Genomic DNA, 21,176 nt, shown 5'->3' on the forward strand with positions numbered 1-21,176 from the left:
TAGGTAAGTGCGGCTGTCAGGAATGGGGTGGGTAAGCGTGGTGCGGAGAGCCTGATCAGCCACAGGCAGAAGCAGCTCCTGAGTCACCTCTTTCATGTCACCAACACCAGAGGCCTGGGGTCGGGGCAGGAACAGTCAAATGCAAGGGCGAGACTAGGGGAGGCTGCAGTGATCTGATGAGCAACAGAAGGGGGTCCTCCAACTGTTCAAAGCAACAAACAGAAATATGAATGGATCCTGACCAAAGGACTTTTTAAAACACATCATACGCACACACCCAAATTGCACTTGGAGTCACTCTAGTTACTGGTGTATGTCAGGACAGTAAGATTGCGTGAGGTGCTGAGGGCGTCAAAATAACATGTTTCCCAAGAGTGTGTGTTCTTTCTCCGGATCCCAGCAGACACTGAGGTGCTTCCATCCACTGGGGGTAGTGCACCTGCTGTTCATTTCTAGCTGCAGCTCTTGCTTGCTTTTGGCTGCAAAAACGCTGCTCAGCTTCAAAATGTGTGAGTGATTCACGACTGGGAAAAGACCATTGAGATGGATTTATAGAAAGGGCCGAATGATGCCCCCCGCCCTCCAGAGATGTGTCTATGCCCTAATTCCCAGTGTACATTTGTAAAAAGGGTCTTTGGGGCTATAACTTGGTTAAGCATCCTGAGATAAGATCATCCTAGATTATCAGGGGGCCTTCAATCAGATGACCAGTGTCCTTATACTGGAAGGGTGGAGGGAGGTTTGAGACAGACAGAAGAGGAGGACCCGGCCATGTGAAGACATTGGCAGAGATGGGATAGATGTGGGGACAAGCTGAGGAATGTAACTCGTCACTAGAAACAAGGAGAGAGGCATGAGGCAGGTTCTTCCCAGAGGCCCTGGAAGGAGCGTGGCTCTGCTAACACCCAGATTTCAGACTTCTGCCTCTGGAACTGAAAGAGGATACATCTGTGTTCTGTGAAATCCTCGACTTTGGGACAATTTGTCACAACAGCTCGATGAAACAAATATAGTTCTGAAATGCTATCTTCTTACCAAGGTTCGACGCGGAAGGTATAAACACCCAAACCTTAATCCATATCCCTACGGTGAGAAGTCCCCACGGATGCTCTAGCCAGCTCCTCTGGGACCAACAGCCTCATAGTTCTTCCCCAGGCCTTGCCGGGCTCCCTGGCGCCTCTGCCACAGCTTGGCTCTTTGGCTGTATTGTGGGGCCTGGGCACCCTTCCCTGGAAGTTGCATTCCACTGAGACCCCCCCACCCCAGCTCTTAAGGATGTTTAGCACTATCTCTCACCTGCCCAAGTTCAGGGGCTTTAGGGATTAGGAAAGTCTCTAAATGTGCCTGAAATCCTCATAATGAGGGTACATTGATTCTGTTCTGGGAGCGTGGGTCTGTCTCTGTAACACCATGCTTGTATCACAGCATCTCATCTCTATGAAGCACTGGATAACTGCACGCTGAATGGTTCAATCTAGCCTATACCCCCACAAGACCTGCCTGGGCGAACAGTGAACGGGATGAAACTGCGTCCCACTCTCCTCCGCATCTCCTTTAAGAGCTCCCATTCCCCTGAGCCCTAGGGGCCCCTGTGCTGCTCTGACCTCCAGGCAGGGCCCATCCCACTGCTCCTCTCACCTCACCCCCACTTGAACTTGCCCTGCGTTTGTTGGTCTAGGCCTTTCCTCACTGCTAAGGGACAATTATCAGGAATGCATTAATCAGGTCAGCTCAGGAGTCTGACAAATTTCTCATGATGGAAGCCAGATGGAGGAACGTGGGTTGGCCAGTGCACCTGTGGGCGGATGCACTGTTGGCGGAAGGCCCTTACCCAGTCGAAAAATTCCTGGCCTTCTGCAGGGAGGTCTCTTGCCTTGGGCCCAGTCCTAGCCAACATTTGAATTAGTGATTTGAATCAAGTCAAAGAGTCAGCTTATCTAATTTGAAAAGACTGAACTCTGAGCAATATAGAAAACACGTTTGTTCACATACCGGTCATTTAAAAAAATATGAAACGATGGACCGCAATAACTAAACTTCTTTTACTTGGTTTCAAAAAGTAAGCCACAAAAATAAAGATAAGTTAAGAGCCCTTCATGAGTGAGAAGAATATGTAGCTTTAGTTTATTTTCAGCTGAATATGAGTCAACAGTCTGAGAAATTTTTAGAAAGACAAACTTAGGTTTGCGTTTCCAGCATGCACAGACCCAGACCAAGGGTGCTGAGCATTCTGGGATGCTCTGCTTTGGCAGAACATGGGTGCCGCTGCCAGCGCGGTTCTGGGTACATGGGTAAAGAGGGGTAAAGAGGGGTGCTGCTAAGTGTGCACCCAGAGAGAGAAGTCCGGTGGGTGAAGACTTAAACAGCCTTGTCACCTGGACAAAACTGCTTTTCAGACCAGAAAATGGATTTGGGGACATCTAAACAAAGAAGGGTTGGGGGTGTGGGGGAGGAGCAGGTCAGCATCCTCTGCCTCTTTAGAGTGAGACAAAGACAAAGACAAAGTCTAGAGGCACCAGGTTTGGCTTCATTTCTGAGGATCGCAAGTGTGCGGCAATATGGTAGTCTGCCTCATGAGAAGATGACAGCCCCATCCTTGGACACATTCAAGCAAAACTACCATCCCAGTGATCACCAGGGTGGGCTGGACTGGACCTCCTGGCCAGTTGGGTTCCCCTTCTATTGGCAGCACTATGTCCCCTTAGAAGCCACATGGCTGGTCACAAAGGATGACTTTTCCAGAACAATGATGGCCATTCTTGGTTAAAGGGTCTTAAGGGATATTGTCCCTGGTTAGAATTTCTAAATAAGTTCTCAAGGTTCATTTGAGTCTCTCGATAATGTTAGAATTTTATTAGCACTATTTTGATTTCAGGTGAAAGATAGCCAACTCAAATCAGCTCAAGGCAAAAGGGAGTTTTTTCGTATAACAAACATAATTTGTGGGTGTAGTTCTGGAGGACAGAGGTGAAGCTGGTCTCAGACCACCGGTCAGACCTCCCTCTCCACCTCCGAACCCTGCTTCCTTCACACAGAACCCAGGGCTGCAAAGAGCTCTAGGCTGACCTCATCCCAGGTAGAACCCGGGGGAGCAGAGAGGTACAGTGGCCCCCTAAGAAAATGCTCTGATGGGTTCAGCTTGGGTCCTGTGTTCACCCCTTGGATAAATCCCTATGGCCAAAAAACTGGGGACTGTGATTGACCAGACCTGGGTCACTCTGTCACTGCTTTGGCCCAGGACAGGGGACTGTACTTGGCAGCCAGAATCGCATAGACAGATAACAGAAGGAAGTTGCCAGGCAGATAAAACAACCCATTACTGGGCTGAACAGTTTACAGGGTACTTTCACACACATGACCTCATGTAATTGTCATTATAACCCTCTAAGGAATGCAGAGCACATTTTTTATTCACTCTATGATGTCATTTCACCTTACGGAGGTGGTTGGTCACACACCTAAGCAAATACTTCAGATTTCTTAAAGAACACTGTGATAAAAACAGGTGCCCTGCACATCCTTTATTGCCACCTGACGCTGGCAGCTCAAGCTGTTTCAACGGAACTCTTGACAGCAGAAAACTCGCTTCTGTGTTTTCTGATAGCAGGTCCCTGGGGAGTAGCCTGACATCATACACAAAGTGAATCGGTAGCTCATCCATCACGGGACTCCCTGGGGACTCACTTTCTAAGGGATAGGTTCTCCTCTCTTCCCCCAACGCCCCCTGGATTCCCTCTATCAGGAAACTCGGAGACACCACTGGGAAAATTAGACAGGTGTTATTTCAGGCATAACTGAGATTGGTGGCAGGTCACTTATTAATTCATGTATTCTTTTTAGCTATTCCTTTGTTTACCCATGCATTCATTAACTCACACATAAAAAATATATTGAGCACCTGTACACTGATTAGTAATGAGGCGAAGCAATTTTTAATAAAGAGATCCCAAAATAAAAAGTGTAAGAAAATAATAGTTGTCTCTCACCCAAGTGTCTGTGGGGAGCAGTCTGGGTGGTGGGGGCTTTGGTGGGGACCTCTGTTCCTTTCATCCTGGTGCTCTGCCATCCATCCCCAAGGCATGGTTCTTATCTGCCGCATCTGCTTCCCAGATCAAGAGAAGAAAAAAAACACAACAGGGATTAGCTACTCTGTTGTTAGGTGGAAAAGTGAAAGTTCACCTCACTTCTGCTCTTCCCCATTTGACGGAAACCTCATGGGACCCTGCTTAGCTGCAAAGGCATCTGGGAAATGTAGCTCTAGCTAGGCAGCCATGTATTCAGCCAAGACTTACTAAAAGGAAGTGTTAGCTAGAACAAGGGTCTCAAGGTTTGAGCCATTCTCACTAAATGCTATTTTTGCTAACTTGAAGTGTAGCACAGTATTTTGCAGACCTGCAGTAAACAAGATAAGCTTGACCAGAACTCAACCTGATAAGTATAGCCAACTGCAAAGAAGAAATCAACATGTGACTTACCAAATAATGTATATAAGCGATAGCTAAGTCTCCCTTCTGGGAGGCAGAGCTTTGGATATAAATTCCCGGTCCCCTTTACTTGCTGCAAGTAAATAAAACTATGTGGCAACAATCATGTCTTGTTTTTGAATGAAGCACCCCAAGTGGTGCACCCCTTGGGCTGGGTAACAGAAGGGAAGAGTGGGTGGTTGGGGCGATAGCAGCGCCTGCCACAACTTATCCCACATAACGCAGTGTGCTGGGTGAGATGAACTCTGCATGGTCTTGCTTGTCAACCAATGGGAAAGAAATTCCTTGTTCCCTTGGAGCAATACCAGGCAATATGGAGGACGGGTCAGAGGAGTGGAGCAAAGAGCTTTAAAAAACTCGGAGGAGACTTCCAATCAAGATGGCGGCATACATAAACATGGCTCACCTCCCTGCACAACCACATAAAAATAACAACTAAAATATAAAAACAACCATCACTCAGAACTATCAGAAATCAAGTTGACTGGAAATATGACATCTACGGAATTAAAGAAAACACATCTATTCAGACTGGTAAAAGGGGTGGAGACGTGGAATGAGCTTAACCCACACCTGCATGTGGTGGATGAAAATTCGGGATCTTAAAAACAGCAAGGAAAAGTGGTTATTTGCCTACAGGGGAATTCCATATGACTGTCAGCTAATTTCTCAAAAGTAACTTTGCAGGCTAGAAGGGACTGGCAAGAAAAAGTCATAAAAAGCAGGGACCTACAGCTGAGATGGCTCTACCCAGCAAAGCTATCACTTAGAATCAAAGGCAGATAAAGAGCTTCCCAGACAAGAAGCTCCATATGTGCTCACTAAAGGAGTTCATCATCGCCAAGTCATTATTACATGAAATGTTAAGGGACTTATCTGAGAAAAAGAAGATCATCGCTTCTCAGCTTTTTGGCTAAGATCAAGTGAAGAAAAAGAAGATCAAAACTATGAATAATAAAAAGGCAATAAATATATATCTATCAACAACTGAATCTAAAAACCAAAGTAAGCAAAGAACAGAAGAACGGAAACAGAATCATGGATACAGAGAGTGTTTTGGTGGTTGCCATATGGGAGGGGAATGTGGGGAAATGGGTGAGGAGGTGAGGGGATTAAGAAGTACAAACAGGCAGTTACAGAATAGCCATGGGGATGTAAAGTACAGTATAGGAAATGGAGGAGCCAAAGAACTTATAGGCATGACCCATAGACATGAACAATGCTGTGGGGATGGCTGGAGGGAGTGGGAGGGGGGTGCTGGGTGGAGAAGGGCAAAGGGAGAAAAATTGGGACAACTGTAATAGCATAATCAATAAAATATACTTTTATAAAAATCAGAGGAAAAGGAGAGATGACTTGAACTTGAGCTGATTAGAATAGGCTCCTGAAGGAGGTGGCCTTAGAGCTGATTGGCCTGGGCTTGAAAGATACACATGAACCTGAAAATGAAAATGGGATGGAGACGGCAGGCAGACCAAAGGGCAGTTACAACTGTAAACCAAAGGGCAGGTTTCCGTGTGGGTGACAGATTCCTCAGCCACTCCTTTGTGAGTGCACCCAGTACCCCACACGCGATCACCCACTCACGATTTCTGTGCCCATGTGCACCTACGAGTCTCCAGTGTCCTCGTTGGTCTCGGAAGACACAGAGCCACACACACATCCAGGACAGTTTTCTAACTGTGGCAAGGCTGCTCTTACTCAACTCGTCTTCCGTTCCTTTGGAAGGAAAGGCTGCGAGGCCTAAGGAGACAGGTCCAGCCATGAGTCAGAGTCAGGACACCCGGAGCCTAACGACTGATTCACCGCAAACGCTCTCGGAGCTTTGCAGTTTCCAGAGCCTGCTGACCTGCAGCACTTGACTTGACGCACATCTGAACTCACAGGGGCCGGCTAAAGTAGGACGTCTGCTAGGAAAAGAATCGGAAAAGTCAGAAGTGCTGCCGAATGGAAAACATCCTCACAGCAACACTAAAATCCTATCACTTCAAACTGCATTGATTCAGAATTTGTAGTGATTTGCAGAAGTGTCCAGGCTGCCAACGATCATTAGATGTGCACTATACCTGAAAGGATTCGCCGAGCAAATTGACCGTGTGGCCGGGATGGCCGGGAGACATTGGTAACCCGCGGAGGGCAACGGGGCGCAGCGACTACTGCGCGCTGTTCCTGAAAGAGTGCTGGACTTCCACGAATCCTGAACGACTCCCTTTTTATTAAAGTAGGCCTGGTGGGATTTCTACAAGGCCATAAAACCTTGCTAGCTATTTGTTTGAGCTTCTGAGTGTCCTGAAGAGCAAGAAAATTGCTAAGCAAGTTAGTTTGGGGCCTCGCAGAAAGAATTTAAATGTTTAAGGAAAGACTAGACAAGCATTTGGCCAGGATGTTGAAGAGGAGATTCAGGCACCGGTTTTTGGTCCGAATCAATTCTGGCAGTGAACGCTCTTCCTTTTTCCTTTCCCCTAAATTCTCCATAAAAGCACAACTGAGCAGACGCAGGCAGAGAAATTCTGGTTGTAAGTAAGGGTGCACCCTCTCAGTTTCTTACCTCTCCCCTGACTCCTTTCAAAGCACCTTAGACCAAGCTCTGAAGAACTCAAAAACATGGTGGCATTTAAAATCTCTTTGAATTCTGTGTCTATCAGCTAATGGAGACCAACCACAGCAAGCAGAATAGCAGTCAGTGTTTATTCAGGGCTTATTCTGTGGCAGGCCTATACTAAATGCTTGCTTTTACAGATGAGGAAACTGAGGCTCTGAGGGTTTAAGAAACTGGTCCACTGTCACACTGGCAGTGACGGAGCTGGTTCCTGGACCTGGTCTCACAGCTATAAAGTACAGGCTTTTATAATGATTCTCCTTACAGATCACCGCCCCGCCCCTTTGCCCTCTGTTTCATAGGCTGCAGTTTAGTGGCCTTACTTTCTGCATTTTTAATAATTTATCCCCTAACAAAATTCAGGATGAGGATCCATCTTCCAGCATATTCCTTGAAGCCTTAACAAGAGAGCTGGGTGACGTGTTCATGTCCCCGGGGCCTGCAGCTTGGTGTTGAGGTAGGTGACAGCTGAGGAAACTCAAGAAGAGAAACTCAGTAAATGGAAACCTCAATGTATAAATACACACCGCCTTTCAAACTGGATGGCTATTTTCTGACATTGGGATGAATATAGAGCTAACTGAGCAAACTGTGGGCTTAAATTTGGTTATTTTGCCTGAAGGTCATTCACTTATCGGGACAGGCACTGAGCCCCTTCTAAGCCAGGCAGTGGGCTGGATGTTGGGGACAGAGGAAGAAGAGGAGGCCTCTGTCCCTCAAGGAAAATGGCTTGTTAAAGAAAAATAGCAGCATTCAAAAAATAAAAATAATGCCAGCGAGAGCAATGGTTGGTCAGAAGGGAAGCAGCCCCAGGGAACCAGGGCTCACTATAGGGTGAGGACATCAAGCACCGAACCCTGGGGGCAGGGAAGAGACCCATCCTTTTTCCTTGAAGGGGAAGGGTCAAAAATGGTGTCATAAACCAAACTCGAATGAATCATCACGGCGGGGCTGCTGCAGTGTCGTGGAAGACAAAGGGAGCTTAGCTGACCACGAGGGGCTCCCTCCAGCTCCAGGCTCCCTGGGCTGTTGGCTCTACCTGGCGAGTCTTAGGGAGCAGCGAGGTTACAGGAGAACCAGGGAGCCTGTTCTTTCACCTCGGATGCCCTCTTACGTTGGCAGAGGGAGCCTGACTTCTGCTTGGGGTTAGAGTCCTGACTGAAGCATCTGTCGCAGTGGTCTGGCTACCTGGGGGGGCCCCTGCCCGCCTGGGGCACGGCGCACTCATTCCAGCATCCTCTGGCACTCTGACCAGAGAGAAGCTGACGTACAAGAAAAATAGGAAGATGTGTTTTGTCTTTTGCCACCTAGCTTGTTTCACGAGCAACAAGGGGGAAAATTGGGACAACTGTAATACAACAATAAAATTTTAAAAGCAAAGAAAGAAAAATAGGAGGAGTTGGCTCCCAGCAGGCAGGACGTACAGAGTGGGTGGGTGAGCGCCTCACTTGGTGAAGGGACTCGCATCCCTGGTGTGAGCACCAATAGCCAGCCTGCTACCAGGATCTTCGCATAGACTCTTTTCAAGACAGACACGTCATGGTCTTCCTTCCTCAGAACTTCTCTGAAATGCTTTGAGTTTCAAGAAACAGGCCTCGCTCAGTTTGCTGCAGAGAAGGGCCTCCCTTCCACAGATGTGTTTGGCTGTAAAGACAACTGGACCCTCATGGGAACCCAGGGGCAGCGCATACTTGGCTCCATCCAGGCCCCAGGGCAGCGACAGTCCTCTCTTCCCTCCCCGTCCTGGCCCCAGGGACTCTCCCATCCCACGCCGTCATGGAGCCGGCCCTCCCCACCTCCTGGTGATGCTGCTGGAACACTGTGACCTTGAACTGCTTGTGACTTCCGCTGCACCGGGACCCCTGCTGCCTCCACGGCCCTGCTTGCCAGCCTCCTCTCTGTGGATGTCTCTCAATTTCTCACTTGGCCCCAAACCCACCAGCCCTCTCGTCCTAACCTCCAGTTCACATTCCCGCTTGGCTAGAATATTCTGCAGTGCCACTTGCCCCCTGCTGGTTCAGAAGCCATAGTCAGATGAGGTCACATGGTATCGGTTGCTTCTGACCAAGGGATGTCCCTTAGTAGAGTTCCGGGCTGGTTTCACAGTCCCCGCCTCCCCCACCTGCCCCTCCCCACCCTGCGGAGGCAGCTGTGGGCACTGATGGCATCGGAAGGCCTGTTCTGCCCAGGCAGGGCCTCTGCTCTCGGGACCCAGACTCCGGGTGGGAAGGGCCTTAACAGTCATCTAGTCTGGAGTCCCAGTGACACTGAGGTCCCTTGTATCACACTCCGGCCAAGGCATGTTGAGCCTTTTTTTGAACACCCCTCTGAAAGGGCACCCCCTGCCCCTAAAGCAGTCCAGGCCCCCTGTGGTCCGCTCCAACTGTGAGCTTGCATCTGACAGCCTGTCCCTTCACTCACCGATCCTGTTCTGTCCTTCCAGGCCTTCACGGGCAAGTTTGATCCCTTTTAAATACGTGCCTTTTTAGCTGACAGGAGACAGCCTTCCTGCATCTTCCCTTCAAGAACTAAGGACCCTCCAGTTCTTACAAGCATTCCCCGTGGGACTCCCTCTGAGTTATCTCAGCACCCTATCATTCTCCCTTTGTCCCTTTCGGGGGCGGGGCTGGAAGAGAAGCAGCAGACTCTGGGGTGAGTGGGGAGAGCTGACAAATTCTCGGGCTAGTGTGGCCAGACCTGCTCCCACTCCAGGGTTCTGACTAAATTGTTCCTCTCATGCTCTAGTCCAGCCAAGCGTCCTGTGGTCCCCAGGGATCCTGCTCGGAAGCATGCTGTCCCCAGCAAAACTTCTGTCTTTAGGATGTGCATATTGTTGTTCAAACTGAATCAGCCAAAGACCCCCAGGGACCGCCTGTGGTCCAACCCACTCGGTCAGGTGTACTGGCTGGTTGCAGTGAGGGGGGACGCCCCAGAGGACCCGTGGCCGAGAGGGAGGTGGGACACACTTGGGTAAGATAGTGGTCCTACTGCAGAACTGTGAGAGGGCCACCTCCCCAGATCCCTCCCCACCCCCCGATTCCCAGGAGCAGCGATCCATTCCAGCCGGTTGCTTTCTGGTGGGGTCAGGGGGGACAGAGGGCTGGAGCGCTGTCCTGAGGTGGGCCAGCCTAGCAGGTGAGGACCTCAGAACTGGGCGGGGTTAGCAAGCCCTACGGGGCTGCCACAGGGAAGAAAGCGGCTAGGACTCATTCCACACAGCTCCTCGCTGACCTTGGGAGAAACAAGGTCGCACGTTACCTTTGCAGCCACTTTTATCCGTGTCCTCTCAGCCTGATTAACTGTAGGACTCATTTTTGCTTTTTTCAGTCTGGGCTGATTTTTAACCTTTCAATACCTGATGGTTGTTTATTTTTTTCAGTATTTTTGTAGATTCGAGGGGCTTAAGGAGGCAGAAGCAGCAGTGAGCACATTTCCCCCATTCTGTCATGTGTTTTGGAGGTGGCTGCCAACGACACCCCAGGGAAGATCACACAGGCCCAGCGATGGATCTTCCACTGTCCCTCCTGCCACCATTCTCCTTGGACCCAGCCTGGACTGCACGGCCACACTGTCCAAGTGCCCCGGACATCTCGTCCGGGCCCCAGCTCCGCGCATCTGACTGTTGACCAGACAGGCCCCTGCAGAGTCCAACAGGCCCCTCGGACTCAGCACCATCGAACTCCACCTCCTGTGTCCCCACCCACTTGATCACTGCTCCTGCCCCTGGTAACACTGGGTGCACTGTCCCTGTATCCGCCCAGTCATTCCAGCCAGACCACAGACCAGGCACCCCCCTCACCCACACACGACACCTGCCTCCCCTCATGCCCACCTGCCTCTCGGCCATCACTTCTCAGTTCCTCCTCCCAAATACCTTTCGGACCTGCCTGTCCCTCCCATCTCTCAGATCCTTTGATCTCCTGCTTGGATTAGCACAAAGCCTCCAAACCTATCGCCCCTGCCTGGCCTCTTCTCAGATCTGCTAAATGCCCTGCTGCCAGAGAGAAAATTTTAAAATGCAAATCCGATCCATTCGCTCCCTAAGTAACATCCTTTAATAGCTTCCCCTAACCTAGTGTGAAATGTGAAATGTCTTACACGGCACACGAGGCCGTCACTGCAGCCCATTTCCTTCCACACCTTCCCCTGCACCTTACAGATGATCCAGCCACGGAAAACCACTGGCCGCTCCCTGACCAGCTGCCCTTCACCCATCACACTTTTGGACGGGCTCTTTCCGCTGTCTGGGATGTCAGAAATATTAGCCACAGGAATACTAACTCTGACCACTTATTGATCGGGCACCATAGCCCAGGCCCTCGGCCAGTGGGTTTGTGTGCGTCATCCCAGCAATTCTGTAAAACAGCTACTCTGATTGCTTCTATTTTACTGCTGAAGAAAGTGGACTTCAAAGAGGTTCAGAGGCTGACCCAAGGTCAGCAGCTGATAAGTGACAGAGCCCAGACTTGAAGCTAGGTTTTCAGGGAGACGGACTTGTCCCCTCGTGTACATGACAAATGCCAGTCATGCTCTCACGCCCCTTTGCCCTGCACTCTGGGCAGGTGCTCCCTTAGCAGTCAGTTCAGTCCATCCATCCTGCCACTGTGTCTTATGCAAAATTGTATTGTATTGACCATCTCCCGGCTCTACTGGGCCTGTGGGCGGGACCCACTTGTGCATCAAAGACCTCCCCTCTCTAAGCGGCCATGCTCCATACAGTGGGCACGGCCTACAACCCAGACCGTGGCTGTCTGAACACAGAGCAGACACAGAATACAGCTGTGATGTAAATGTTCACACATCTAAACCGAGAGCTCCCAAAGCTGGTGCTGGCTTTGGAGTTGCTCCATTTAGATCTCCTTCAAAAGCACCTGCTGCAGGAGATGGAGCTGACTGACTGCATGCAGCTGGCTGCCTCTGGGACCCCCAGGGTGTTCGCAGTTCTCCCCTCAGACTAGGGGCACAATGGGGGTATCAGAGACAGCGGTTCCTTCCCCGTTTGGGGCTGCTCCGGCCAACAGCCTTGGCTCGCGAGGCTCTCTCCTGGCCTGGCTAAGCATCTCTGCAGAGCCCTGCGGCCTGACACATTCCCTCCCCCTCCCACTCCTTTCACAGGCTCGGGCCGGCATTGCTCAGGGCTTGCATGCTTTCCCCAACCAGCTCCTGTTTCTTCCTCCTTTCTCCTTCCTGGGCACGTTCCCCAGGGAAGTTCTGGCCCATCAGATCCTGTCCTGGTGCCTGCTCCTTGGAGAACCTAAAGTGCCACAGAGGCAGACGCCATCTTTACACACCCCACACACAGCCAGTGGCCAATACACGTTTGCCGAGTGGAGGACCACATGAACCTCTACCGGACTGTTCTACTTCCCCAGACCCACGTCCGCCAGGCTGGTCTTCCTAGAACAGGACACGGTGCACGTCACCTCCTCTCCCCCCGCAAACAAACTAACAACAGATGGACGAGAAGATGCAACATGGCAGCCACAGTGGTGTCAATGACAACATCAGGTGCAATCTCTCCAATGGCATTATGAGTTCTATAAAAACAGACATGCAGAATGGGGGCGTGACCTGTGACCGCTGAGTTGTGGAAATGGGTTTCACGGTGTTTGGAGAAAGTGGGAGCGTGGCTGGAGTGGAGCTGCCTCTGCCCCTCTCTCCCTCCCCAACACGGCTTCCTGGGGAGTTGTACGTGCTGGACAGGTGCCTTCTCCCCGAGAAGGACTCAGCATCCTTGTCTGTCCCGTGAGGTCCAGCCTCCCCAGAATTCATCATTCATTAAGAATTCAACATCTGCTACAGCTGCCCGCTTCCTCCGGGCAGCGTGAGGGTTGCCACAGGGCCCACCCCACGGGTTCATTCCCGTCTCAGTTTCTGAGGGTGGCCGCCCCTCAAGCTTCTCCCTCCCCAGTCTGCAGCTTGAAGTCAGCCCCAAACAATTCTCTGCAATCCGATGCAATCTGCCTTCCCTGGCAAGTGCCCCTGAAAAAGACTATTCATGCAGTGCTTTCGGCATGACGGTCCAAGAAAGGGTTATAATAAGCATCATTTTGAAGCCTTAAATACAGTCTCTGCTTCTGCAAATACCATAATAACAGACTCGAGTTCTCAGTCCTCGGAAATTTTGTGGGCACTGGAGCTCAGAAACGTCCTAGGCATGTAAGCAAGCTTCATTCTTTTTTGTGTCTGAGACGCAAGGAGAAAACAGGGGGGAGGGTGCCCAAGTGCCAGTTCACAACAACACCCTATACAGGGAGAGAGAGGAGCCCTACGGCTGGTTTCAGGGCCGAGACGGTGAGCAGAACACATCTTTGCGGGCCGCCTAATGCCTCTGGGCCTGGGGCTCTGGGAGTGTAGACTCAGGGTCTCATTTTAGTAAATTGGTGGCTAAAAGCGGAGGCGGAGGTGAGGCCTGGACAGATGGGACAGCGGCTCCCTGTGCCGTGCCACCCGTGGTCAGAGATGTGGTCAGGCCGGAGCGGAGACTCAACGAGCTCCGATGACATCGGGGGTTACTGGGGGGTTACCCCAGTGGAAACAGGAACCGGTGAACACCAGGCTCCACGTGTGCCACCCTCTCCCACCCTCCCCCCTCCTCTCTGGGCAGTTGCCGTGGGCCTATCTAGTCATTTCTGGGGCCCGAAGCAGGCTCGTTCTCGTGAAACCTCAGCACTTGTTTCAAACCCGCACGTACCTTTATTTCACAGAACACAAATGTGTCTGAGGGATTCAAGTAGAAATACAATTTTGTTAAAGGCTTGTCTCTTTGACAGAAGAGGAAGGCCGAGGTAAGGGTTTCTGCCGTGGGCCTTTTTGGAAATCACACCCAGTTTGTAAAGCCGGCCTTTTCACACGTGGGGCTCCCAAAGGCCCGGGTGAAGGCGCGTCACCCTGAGGACTTCTCGCTGAGAGCGTGCAGTCCTTGGGGGCGCTTCGCCTTTCAGGATTTTTGCCGAAGGGGGGACAATGTGGTGGCCCAGGAGTCCAGCTCTCTAGGGGATGCTGTCAGGGAGCCAACTTTGGCCTGGACAGTGGTGGGAAGTGTGGCAGGCCAGGGTCGGCTCCTGGGGAGTGTCACTGTCCATAGTTTCTCAGATCAGCTGGTTTTCCTGCTGGGCCACCAGGCTCGAGACGAGATTCCATGAAACTCCTGTGGCCTGGGCCGGGCTTCCAGGCTTCCCAGTGGCCAAGGCAGCGGGGTCCCTCCCCTGAGCGATTTCTCCGTAAGTGGCACTTGGCGATCATTTTTACAAGGTGATATTTGTGGGACAAAAGTTGCTCAGACTAAGATGAAAATTCATCACCAGAAGCAAAGGGAAACTGAGGGTCCCTTTGATCTGTTAGCAGCTGACACCTTAGTGCTGTATTAGTCAGCTCCAGCTGCTGTAACAAATGCCACAGACTTGGTGGCTTTGACAGACAAATTTTCCTTCTCATAATTCTGGAGGCTAAAAGTTCAAGATCAAGAGGCTGGCTGACTCAGTTTCTGGTGAAGTCTCTGTTTCCCAGATGGTGGGCCCATGCCAATGGGGCCACCTTTTCACTGTGTCCTCAAGGGCAGGGAGAGAGAGGACCCAAACTTGTGGGTGTCTCTTCTTATAAAGACACTAATCCTAATAGATCAGGGCTCCACCCTTATGACCTCATTTAACCTTAACTACCACCTTATAGGCCCTATCTCCAAATACAGGTACACTGCGGGCAGGACTTCAGCACATGAATTGGGGGGGGGGGGGGGGGGTCAGCCCACAGCAGTGGTCAGACCTCAAGACACTCAGAGAAGAGGGTGCCCTCTGAGATGCTTGCTGTCCTCCCAAAGTCCCAGGTGTCATTCTCTGTCCTCCCCACCCCTCAGGCTCCCTCCTTGTCTTGAACCTGCTGTGTGTCTGCCACGCCACCCAGAGAAGCAGGGACATGGGCTGGCAGGCCTGTCCGGACGTCTGTCTGTCTGGTGGGCCCACCAGCACCTTGCTGACTTCCACTTGTTCCTGTCCCCACTCTGCGCCACTGGTCAGGCCCTGGGTGAGCCTGGGAAAAGGGCAGGGGGAAGCAGAGAGAGACACATTTCATTTGCTACTTGGCAGAAGCGGGATCCTGACCTCGGGATGGAACTCAGACACCTGCCAGAGTCTGCTCGGGCAGGTATCTTCAAACACGTCACAGGTTAAACCACTGAAACCACTGCACACCTGGTCGACAACGTAGAGAAAGTTCATCACACGTGAAGGCCAGGTTAATCTGTCCAATAAGAATAAGGATGCAGAATGGGGAATCTAAAGAACAGGATAGAAACCGACTCATAGATACGGAGAGCAGGCTGGCCATTGCCAGAGGGGAGGGGCATCGGGGGACCGGGTGTACAGGGGAAGGGATTAAGAAGTACAAATTGGTAGTTGCAGAACAGTCCCAGGATGTGAAGCGCAACACAGGGAATGGAGTCAATAAAATTGTAATAACCATGTGTGGTGCCAGGTGGGCACTGGAAAGTGACTGTCTAACCACCATGTTGTACACCCGAAACCAATACAAAATACTATTGAGAATGAACTATAATTGGAAAAAAGAGAGAATAGGAGTGCATAGAAAAACACAGATTTGCCTAACATTGCAAACAGCGCAAATTCCAGCCCCAGAGCAGTCTCCAGTGCCCTCTACCCCTCCCTTTCCACCCCGGAGGGCCACGCCGCGGCCTGTACACCAGCTCTTCGGTCTGCACTCCCCCTGCCCCAGCCTCTGCCACCTCCGCCCTTTCTCTGCCTTTGTTTTATAGCAGTGACCAGCAGGCCCTTTGAAGGCTCCAGGGACATTCTTTCATTGTCAGAGCATCCAGCCAAGCCTCTCAGCTGCCCCACTCAAGATTCCATTCTTCTGGCCGTGAGTCACCCCTGCCATCTTGTCCCTGTGCTTCCTGCATGAGATAAGATGAGGAAAAGGAAGGGAGGGGCAGCTGGCTGCTCCGGTGGTGGCACCTTGTGCGCCTGGGAGGGCTCCGGCCTCAGGAGTCTGAGGGATGGTGAGAAAGGCAGGCCTGCTGCCCTGGACAGGGGCAAAATCCATGCCTCTGTGGGGGTGAGAGCGTCACATGGGCACCTTGCCCCCTCCGTAGGGGACCCGGCATGGTGTCATTAACAGCACAGGCTTTGGGCTTTGAAGTCCAGGCCCTCTGCTTCCAGTGTCCTGGGTGTATCATCCAGCCTCTGTGAGCTGCAGCTTCCCCGTGCACAGTAGGAACCCCACTTCTGCCTGGGGTTCACAGGAAGCTGAAGCACCCAGGACAGGGCCTGGCCTACAGCAGCAGCTGGGCGTTTGCCAGGTTCCTTCTTTCCCTCTCGCATCTCCCTCCTCTTCCTTCTCCTCCTAACAGGAGAGCAATCATCCCTGCGAGAGGAGACACTGTCCTCAGAAAGGTTCCTGCCGGCTGGGCCGGCCCACGGAGAGCGGGGGCTCCCACACACGCACGAAGGGAAGTGCTGTTGCTTGGAATGGGGAATAACCAGAGATAGACAGGGCGCACATGAACCCGCCCCCGTCCCAATGGGGGCCTGGGCCCCTTCACATGTTTTATCTCCACACTGTGTCTGGCAATGATTGCTCAGTGCATTCGCACATCTCGGACTCGGTGCCAGAATTCAAGTCGCCTTTTAAAGGCAGCTCTTATCGTCATTCGGCTCCATAGCCATCACTCACTGTTGATCAGGTGTGGGGCCTGCTCCCAGACACCACCTCTTCACTTCAGGCTGCAAAGCCGAGGACCGACAGGGGCTGCGTGAGAAGCCCGAAAGGTCCCCAGGGACACACAGGGCTGGGGGAGCGAGTCTTTGTTCGCACAATCTGGGCACTGTCAGTCTAGGAAGGGACTGGTGACAACGGAGCAAGAGGACTTCCAGGTTAAATGAAAGGAAATGCTATTTTGTTTCCAGCAAGTAATAAACTCACAGAACCCATGGTCCAAGAGGGAGTTGAGTGTGGGCGCGGTGAGCACGTCCAGAGAAGTTTCAGGCCGGTCCGTGGTTGGCTGGTCTCTAAGGGTGGGGGGGGCGTGTCTCATGACCCCGTGGACTTGCCACCGGGAAGGACAGCCAACAGTTTTCAGGGACTAAAGAAGGAGGACTCTGTACCCTTGGGCTTTGGGTTCTGGAAGCCATTCACATGCCCACACGTCATCCTGGCTTTCTTGGATCTGTGATTTTCCCTATTGTTAACCCGAACTGGGGGAGACGGGAGGAAGCAATTCAAGAGAAAGGGGCTTTTAAGGAGCGGGGTAAGAATCTCCCAGGCAGCAAACTGAACATCGATTTTTTTTCCTGCCTACAATGCCAAAGGCCTACACCCTGCTCTGACCACAGCAATCTCAAGAGCAGCGAGCATTTGCACTGCAAGGCAGTCGCTGGGCCACTTCACTGACTGCAGTTTCTGCCCTAACAGCTTTGTGCCATAGCAATTAGATTCAGAAATAGAAACAGTGGCGGTGGTAGAAATGCACGTGCTGAGCTGTGCACCTCTGGGGCTAAGAGTCTCCGCACCTAAGGACTGAGTGTTTACTTATTTATACAATAAATTTTTCAAGCACTGATGCTGAGCCCTGTGCTTGGGTACAAGGATTAATAAGGCAAAATAGTTGCCTTTGGAGAGTTTAGCCAGTGGGAAAAACAGGCAAGTGGTTCCGATGCTGTGAGTGTTACGGGGGCAAGGAGAACAGGGGGTCCATCTCCAAGTGCAGAAGCCGGGATGCGGAGGACAGCCAGGAGTCCTCTGGTGGAGGTGAGAAGGGAGAGGGAGGGATTCACATGCAGACAGGAGCGTGTACAACATCCGGAGAAATGCTAGAACTCTCTGTGGGTGGAGCTCACTCAGGCTGCCTGAGACCATGGGGCCGGAGGTGAGTCTGGAATGAAGATGAAGACCTTGAGGGTGGTGGTTTTGGAAAGAGGGACAGTCAGATTCCAAATGAAGGGAGGCTACCCAGGGTAACATATGAGGGTGAGACTAGAAACAAGGACTTGAGAAAGGTGACTATTACATTGTCCAGGAGAGCAATGACTGGGGACGAAATCAAAGTCCTGAGGTTATTTAAAAAAAAAGGTAGGACTTATCGGCCTTGGCTACCAGAGGCTCATGGGAGAGGAAGAAAAAGGGGAGGGCAGGGATGACTTCCTGGTTTCTCTCAGTGGATGGAGGCACCATTCACTGAATGGTAACTGGGTGCCAAAGGAAGAATGTGATGGAGAAAATCGCGATTAAGGTTTTGATCTGTTGCAGTGGCTTTCTGTATACAGCAGCCAAACAGAGACCCATCAGGCCACGTTAAAGAGATCCAAGTTTCCAAGACAGGTGTACTCTGGAGACTCCAGGTCCCAGGGACAGAGCAGACAGAGGAGAAAGCTTGCCAAGGGACAGCCCCTCCATGAACAGAGGAGCTAGCCCAGGGCGCCACTCCAGAGAAGGTGAGGATGGAGGTCAATGGGCCCGCCCCCAAGAGCAAGCAAAGAAGTGGGAGGAGGTGTCTTCTCAGCTGACAAAGGAAGGGTGACTTTTGAAGGAAAACAGTTTCTAAGGATGCCAATTTCAAGGGATATAAGGACTAAAAAGAAGCCATTAGGACTGGCACCTGGCTCATCGTCACTGCTGACCAGGTGAAAGACGATTCTGTGGGAGATTCGGGGAGAAGCCACAGGCAGTGGGCCAAGGCGTGAGTGGAAACCAGGAGTGTGACAGCAGGTAGCATGTCCCACCCAGAAACTCAGCTAGGAAGGAACGGGGGGAGCTTGGAGGAGGAAAATTTGATAGAGGAGGGTGGCACATACTTAACTGAACAGGAGAAACAGACCATAAAAAAGATTTAAGAAAGAGAGAAACATGGTGGAGTGAGCATGTGAAGGATGCTCAGACCTCACACACTCTCCGTCCCCTGCCTGTTCCCTGTCCCCCGCGACCCCACGACACACACGTGGACCACTCAGCTAGTGTCCTCAGACACTGCTTTACATTAGGGTCACTGGAGTATATCTCTTGTCTTCTGTAATTAATTTTGAATCTCTCCCAGGGCAAGAGCTCTATCTTCAACATTTCTCTTGTAATCCATGGTGCCATACATGTGACTCAGTTTCATTGAGGTATAACTTACTTACAGTAAAGGACACAAAGTATACAGTTTGGCATATTTTTACATGTATATACTCCCAGGAATCCACCACCCCAGCATGTAGCCCATTTCTGGCACAGCAGAAGGCTCGCTCCGGGCCCTTCCCCAGTGGTATTGCACCCCAAAGTCACTGCTATTCAGACCTCTATCGCTGCACAGTTTTCCCTGCTCCAGGCCTTCTTAGAAATAGAATCACACAGTGTCAGTTCTTTTGTATCTAGTTTCTTTCTCTCAACAATATGTTTTCTTCATGTGCAATGGTTAGTCAGCCCCTTTTTTTGCTTTGAATTGCCATCATATAAATACACCCTAGGTTTTCTACCTGCTGATAAATCGGGGTTTTTTCCCAGTGCAGGGCTTTCAGGGGCAGTGCTGCAGAAGCACAGCTGTTCACCAGGGGTCACAGAACCCACTCCGTTGTGTGTGCACCCAAGAACCATGTGGCAGGCTCATGGGGGGTGGGGCACTGGTTCAGCTGTAGCAGCAGGAACAAGGTGTTTGTGCCTCTTTGCAGCCCCAACAAGGCATGAGTGCTCGGGGCCCCGCGGGATTTTTAAATGCAATGCAGTTCTCCGAGGGACAAGGAAAGCACTGAAAGGAGCAACTGCTGTCAAAGACCCTCGACATTTGGGAAGTCCCTGTTGATGTGTTAACATTATTACATAAATAACACACCAGCCTTTTCTGCCAGGACTTCTTTTATGCAATCCTTCGGTGGCCTAGTTTAAGTCAGGTCTGAGACATAAAATAAGTTAATTTCTTTATAAATAATTTCATAATGTGTGATTGTCACCAGTTTCAAAAGGCTTTCTCGCCTTACATTCAGATTCATGAGATTTTATTTTAATAGTCAATTATGGATGTAATTTTTTCCTGGGAGCTGGCAGAACTCCCTGATCCCAACGACAGGATGTGTGTATCTTGGATGTCTCAGGAGTCTGCATTAATTCAATTATTTATTCATTTGTTCACTCTATAAATAAACATTGAGCAGCTACTTTGTGTCAGCCACTCGCTAAGGGAGGAGAGCTGGGAGGAGGGGACATAAAGAATCATCAGTGGTTGATTCTTCCCTTAAAGAACTTAGTCTAGAAGTAGGGATGGATATAAAGAAATACAGTAGAGAGCAGAAAGTCAACAAGTCTCACACTTCGTTGAAAGTGCTCATGTTAGGTACCAACTTAGGTGGAACTTTAGCAAAAGAAACTGCCATTGAAAACATCGGTCCTTCTCTACCTGGGTGGAGACAGCAGGGCCCACAGGAGGGCAGATCTTTGTTCTCCAAATCCTGGAGCAGTCCCACAACGTAAGCCTCAGAGGCACCATTAACCAGAGGTGGAAGGAAGTAGTAGCAGGAGCTGTTCCGGGTTTGATGAAGCCTGTTCTTTCAAATACCCCCTGGGAGAAATCAGGCCAAACTGCTTCAAGTCAAGGAAGCTCTTGGAACCCAGGAGTCCTAGACTCTGACATATTTAACATCCTTCTGATTATTGAGGGTTTGGAATGATGTTGGTTGGCAGGAGGGGCACGGAAACCCAGGGAGAAACTCCCTGAACTCAGTGGTAGGCCCAGCTGACTCTGACACAGGAAGCCGCCAAGGATGGAAGGCTCTCTCTCTGGACCGACCACACTGGCACAAAGGACCTGCTTTGGGAACCATGGCTGAGTGTTTGAGTGTGACCTTGGAGTCCAAGCACAGAGCATCCTTAGCTGAACACAACTCAGGAGAGCCTGGGACGTGAACATCAAACAGCTGAGTTCCTAGTTGCACTTCAAGCTACTGGAGAATGTCATGCCAACTGTAGGCTTAGCAGATACTGCTCGTTATCATGGCAGTTTTCATCCATTTCCATCCATACCCCTTTATTATCCTTGAGCACACTGGCTTCAGTGGCTTTCCTCCAGGAAAACTGTCAGGGAAAGTGGCCTGCTCTGCATATTCCGCTTCCAG

General features: G+C 50.9%; 1 protein-coding gene across 5 annotated transcripts in view; it reads right to left on the reverse strand.

The window, feature by feature from the left end:
- Positions 1–21,176, reverse strand: part of MAB21L3 (mab-21 like 3) — a 158,883-nt gene that overhangs the window by 57,716 nt on the left and 79,991 nt on the right. For all 5 annotated transcript variants that reach the window (XM_053655989.1, XM_053655990.1, XM_053655992.1 and 2 more), the window contains one exon: positions 3,987–4,099. In XM_053655989.1, the coding sequence (XP_053511964.1) occupies positions 3,987–4,099 (113 nt within the window). The remainder of the gene's footprint in view (positions 1–3,986; positions 4,100–21,176) is intronic.

This window comes from Artibeus jamaicensis, unplaced genomic scaffold, assembly GCF_021234435.1.
Source record: "Artibeus jamaicensis isolate MK-2021 breed Jamaican fruit bat unplaced genomic scaffold, CSHL_Jam_final scaffold_1689, whole genome shotgun sequence".
Classification (NCBI taxonomy): domain Eukaryota; kingdom Metazoa; phylum Chordata; class Mammalia; order Chiroptera; family Phyllostomidae; genus Artibeus; species Artibeus jamaicensis.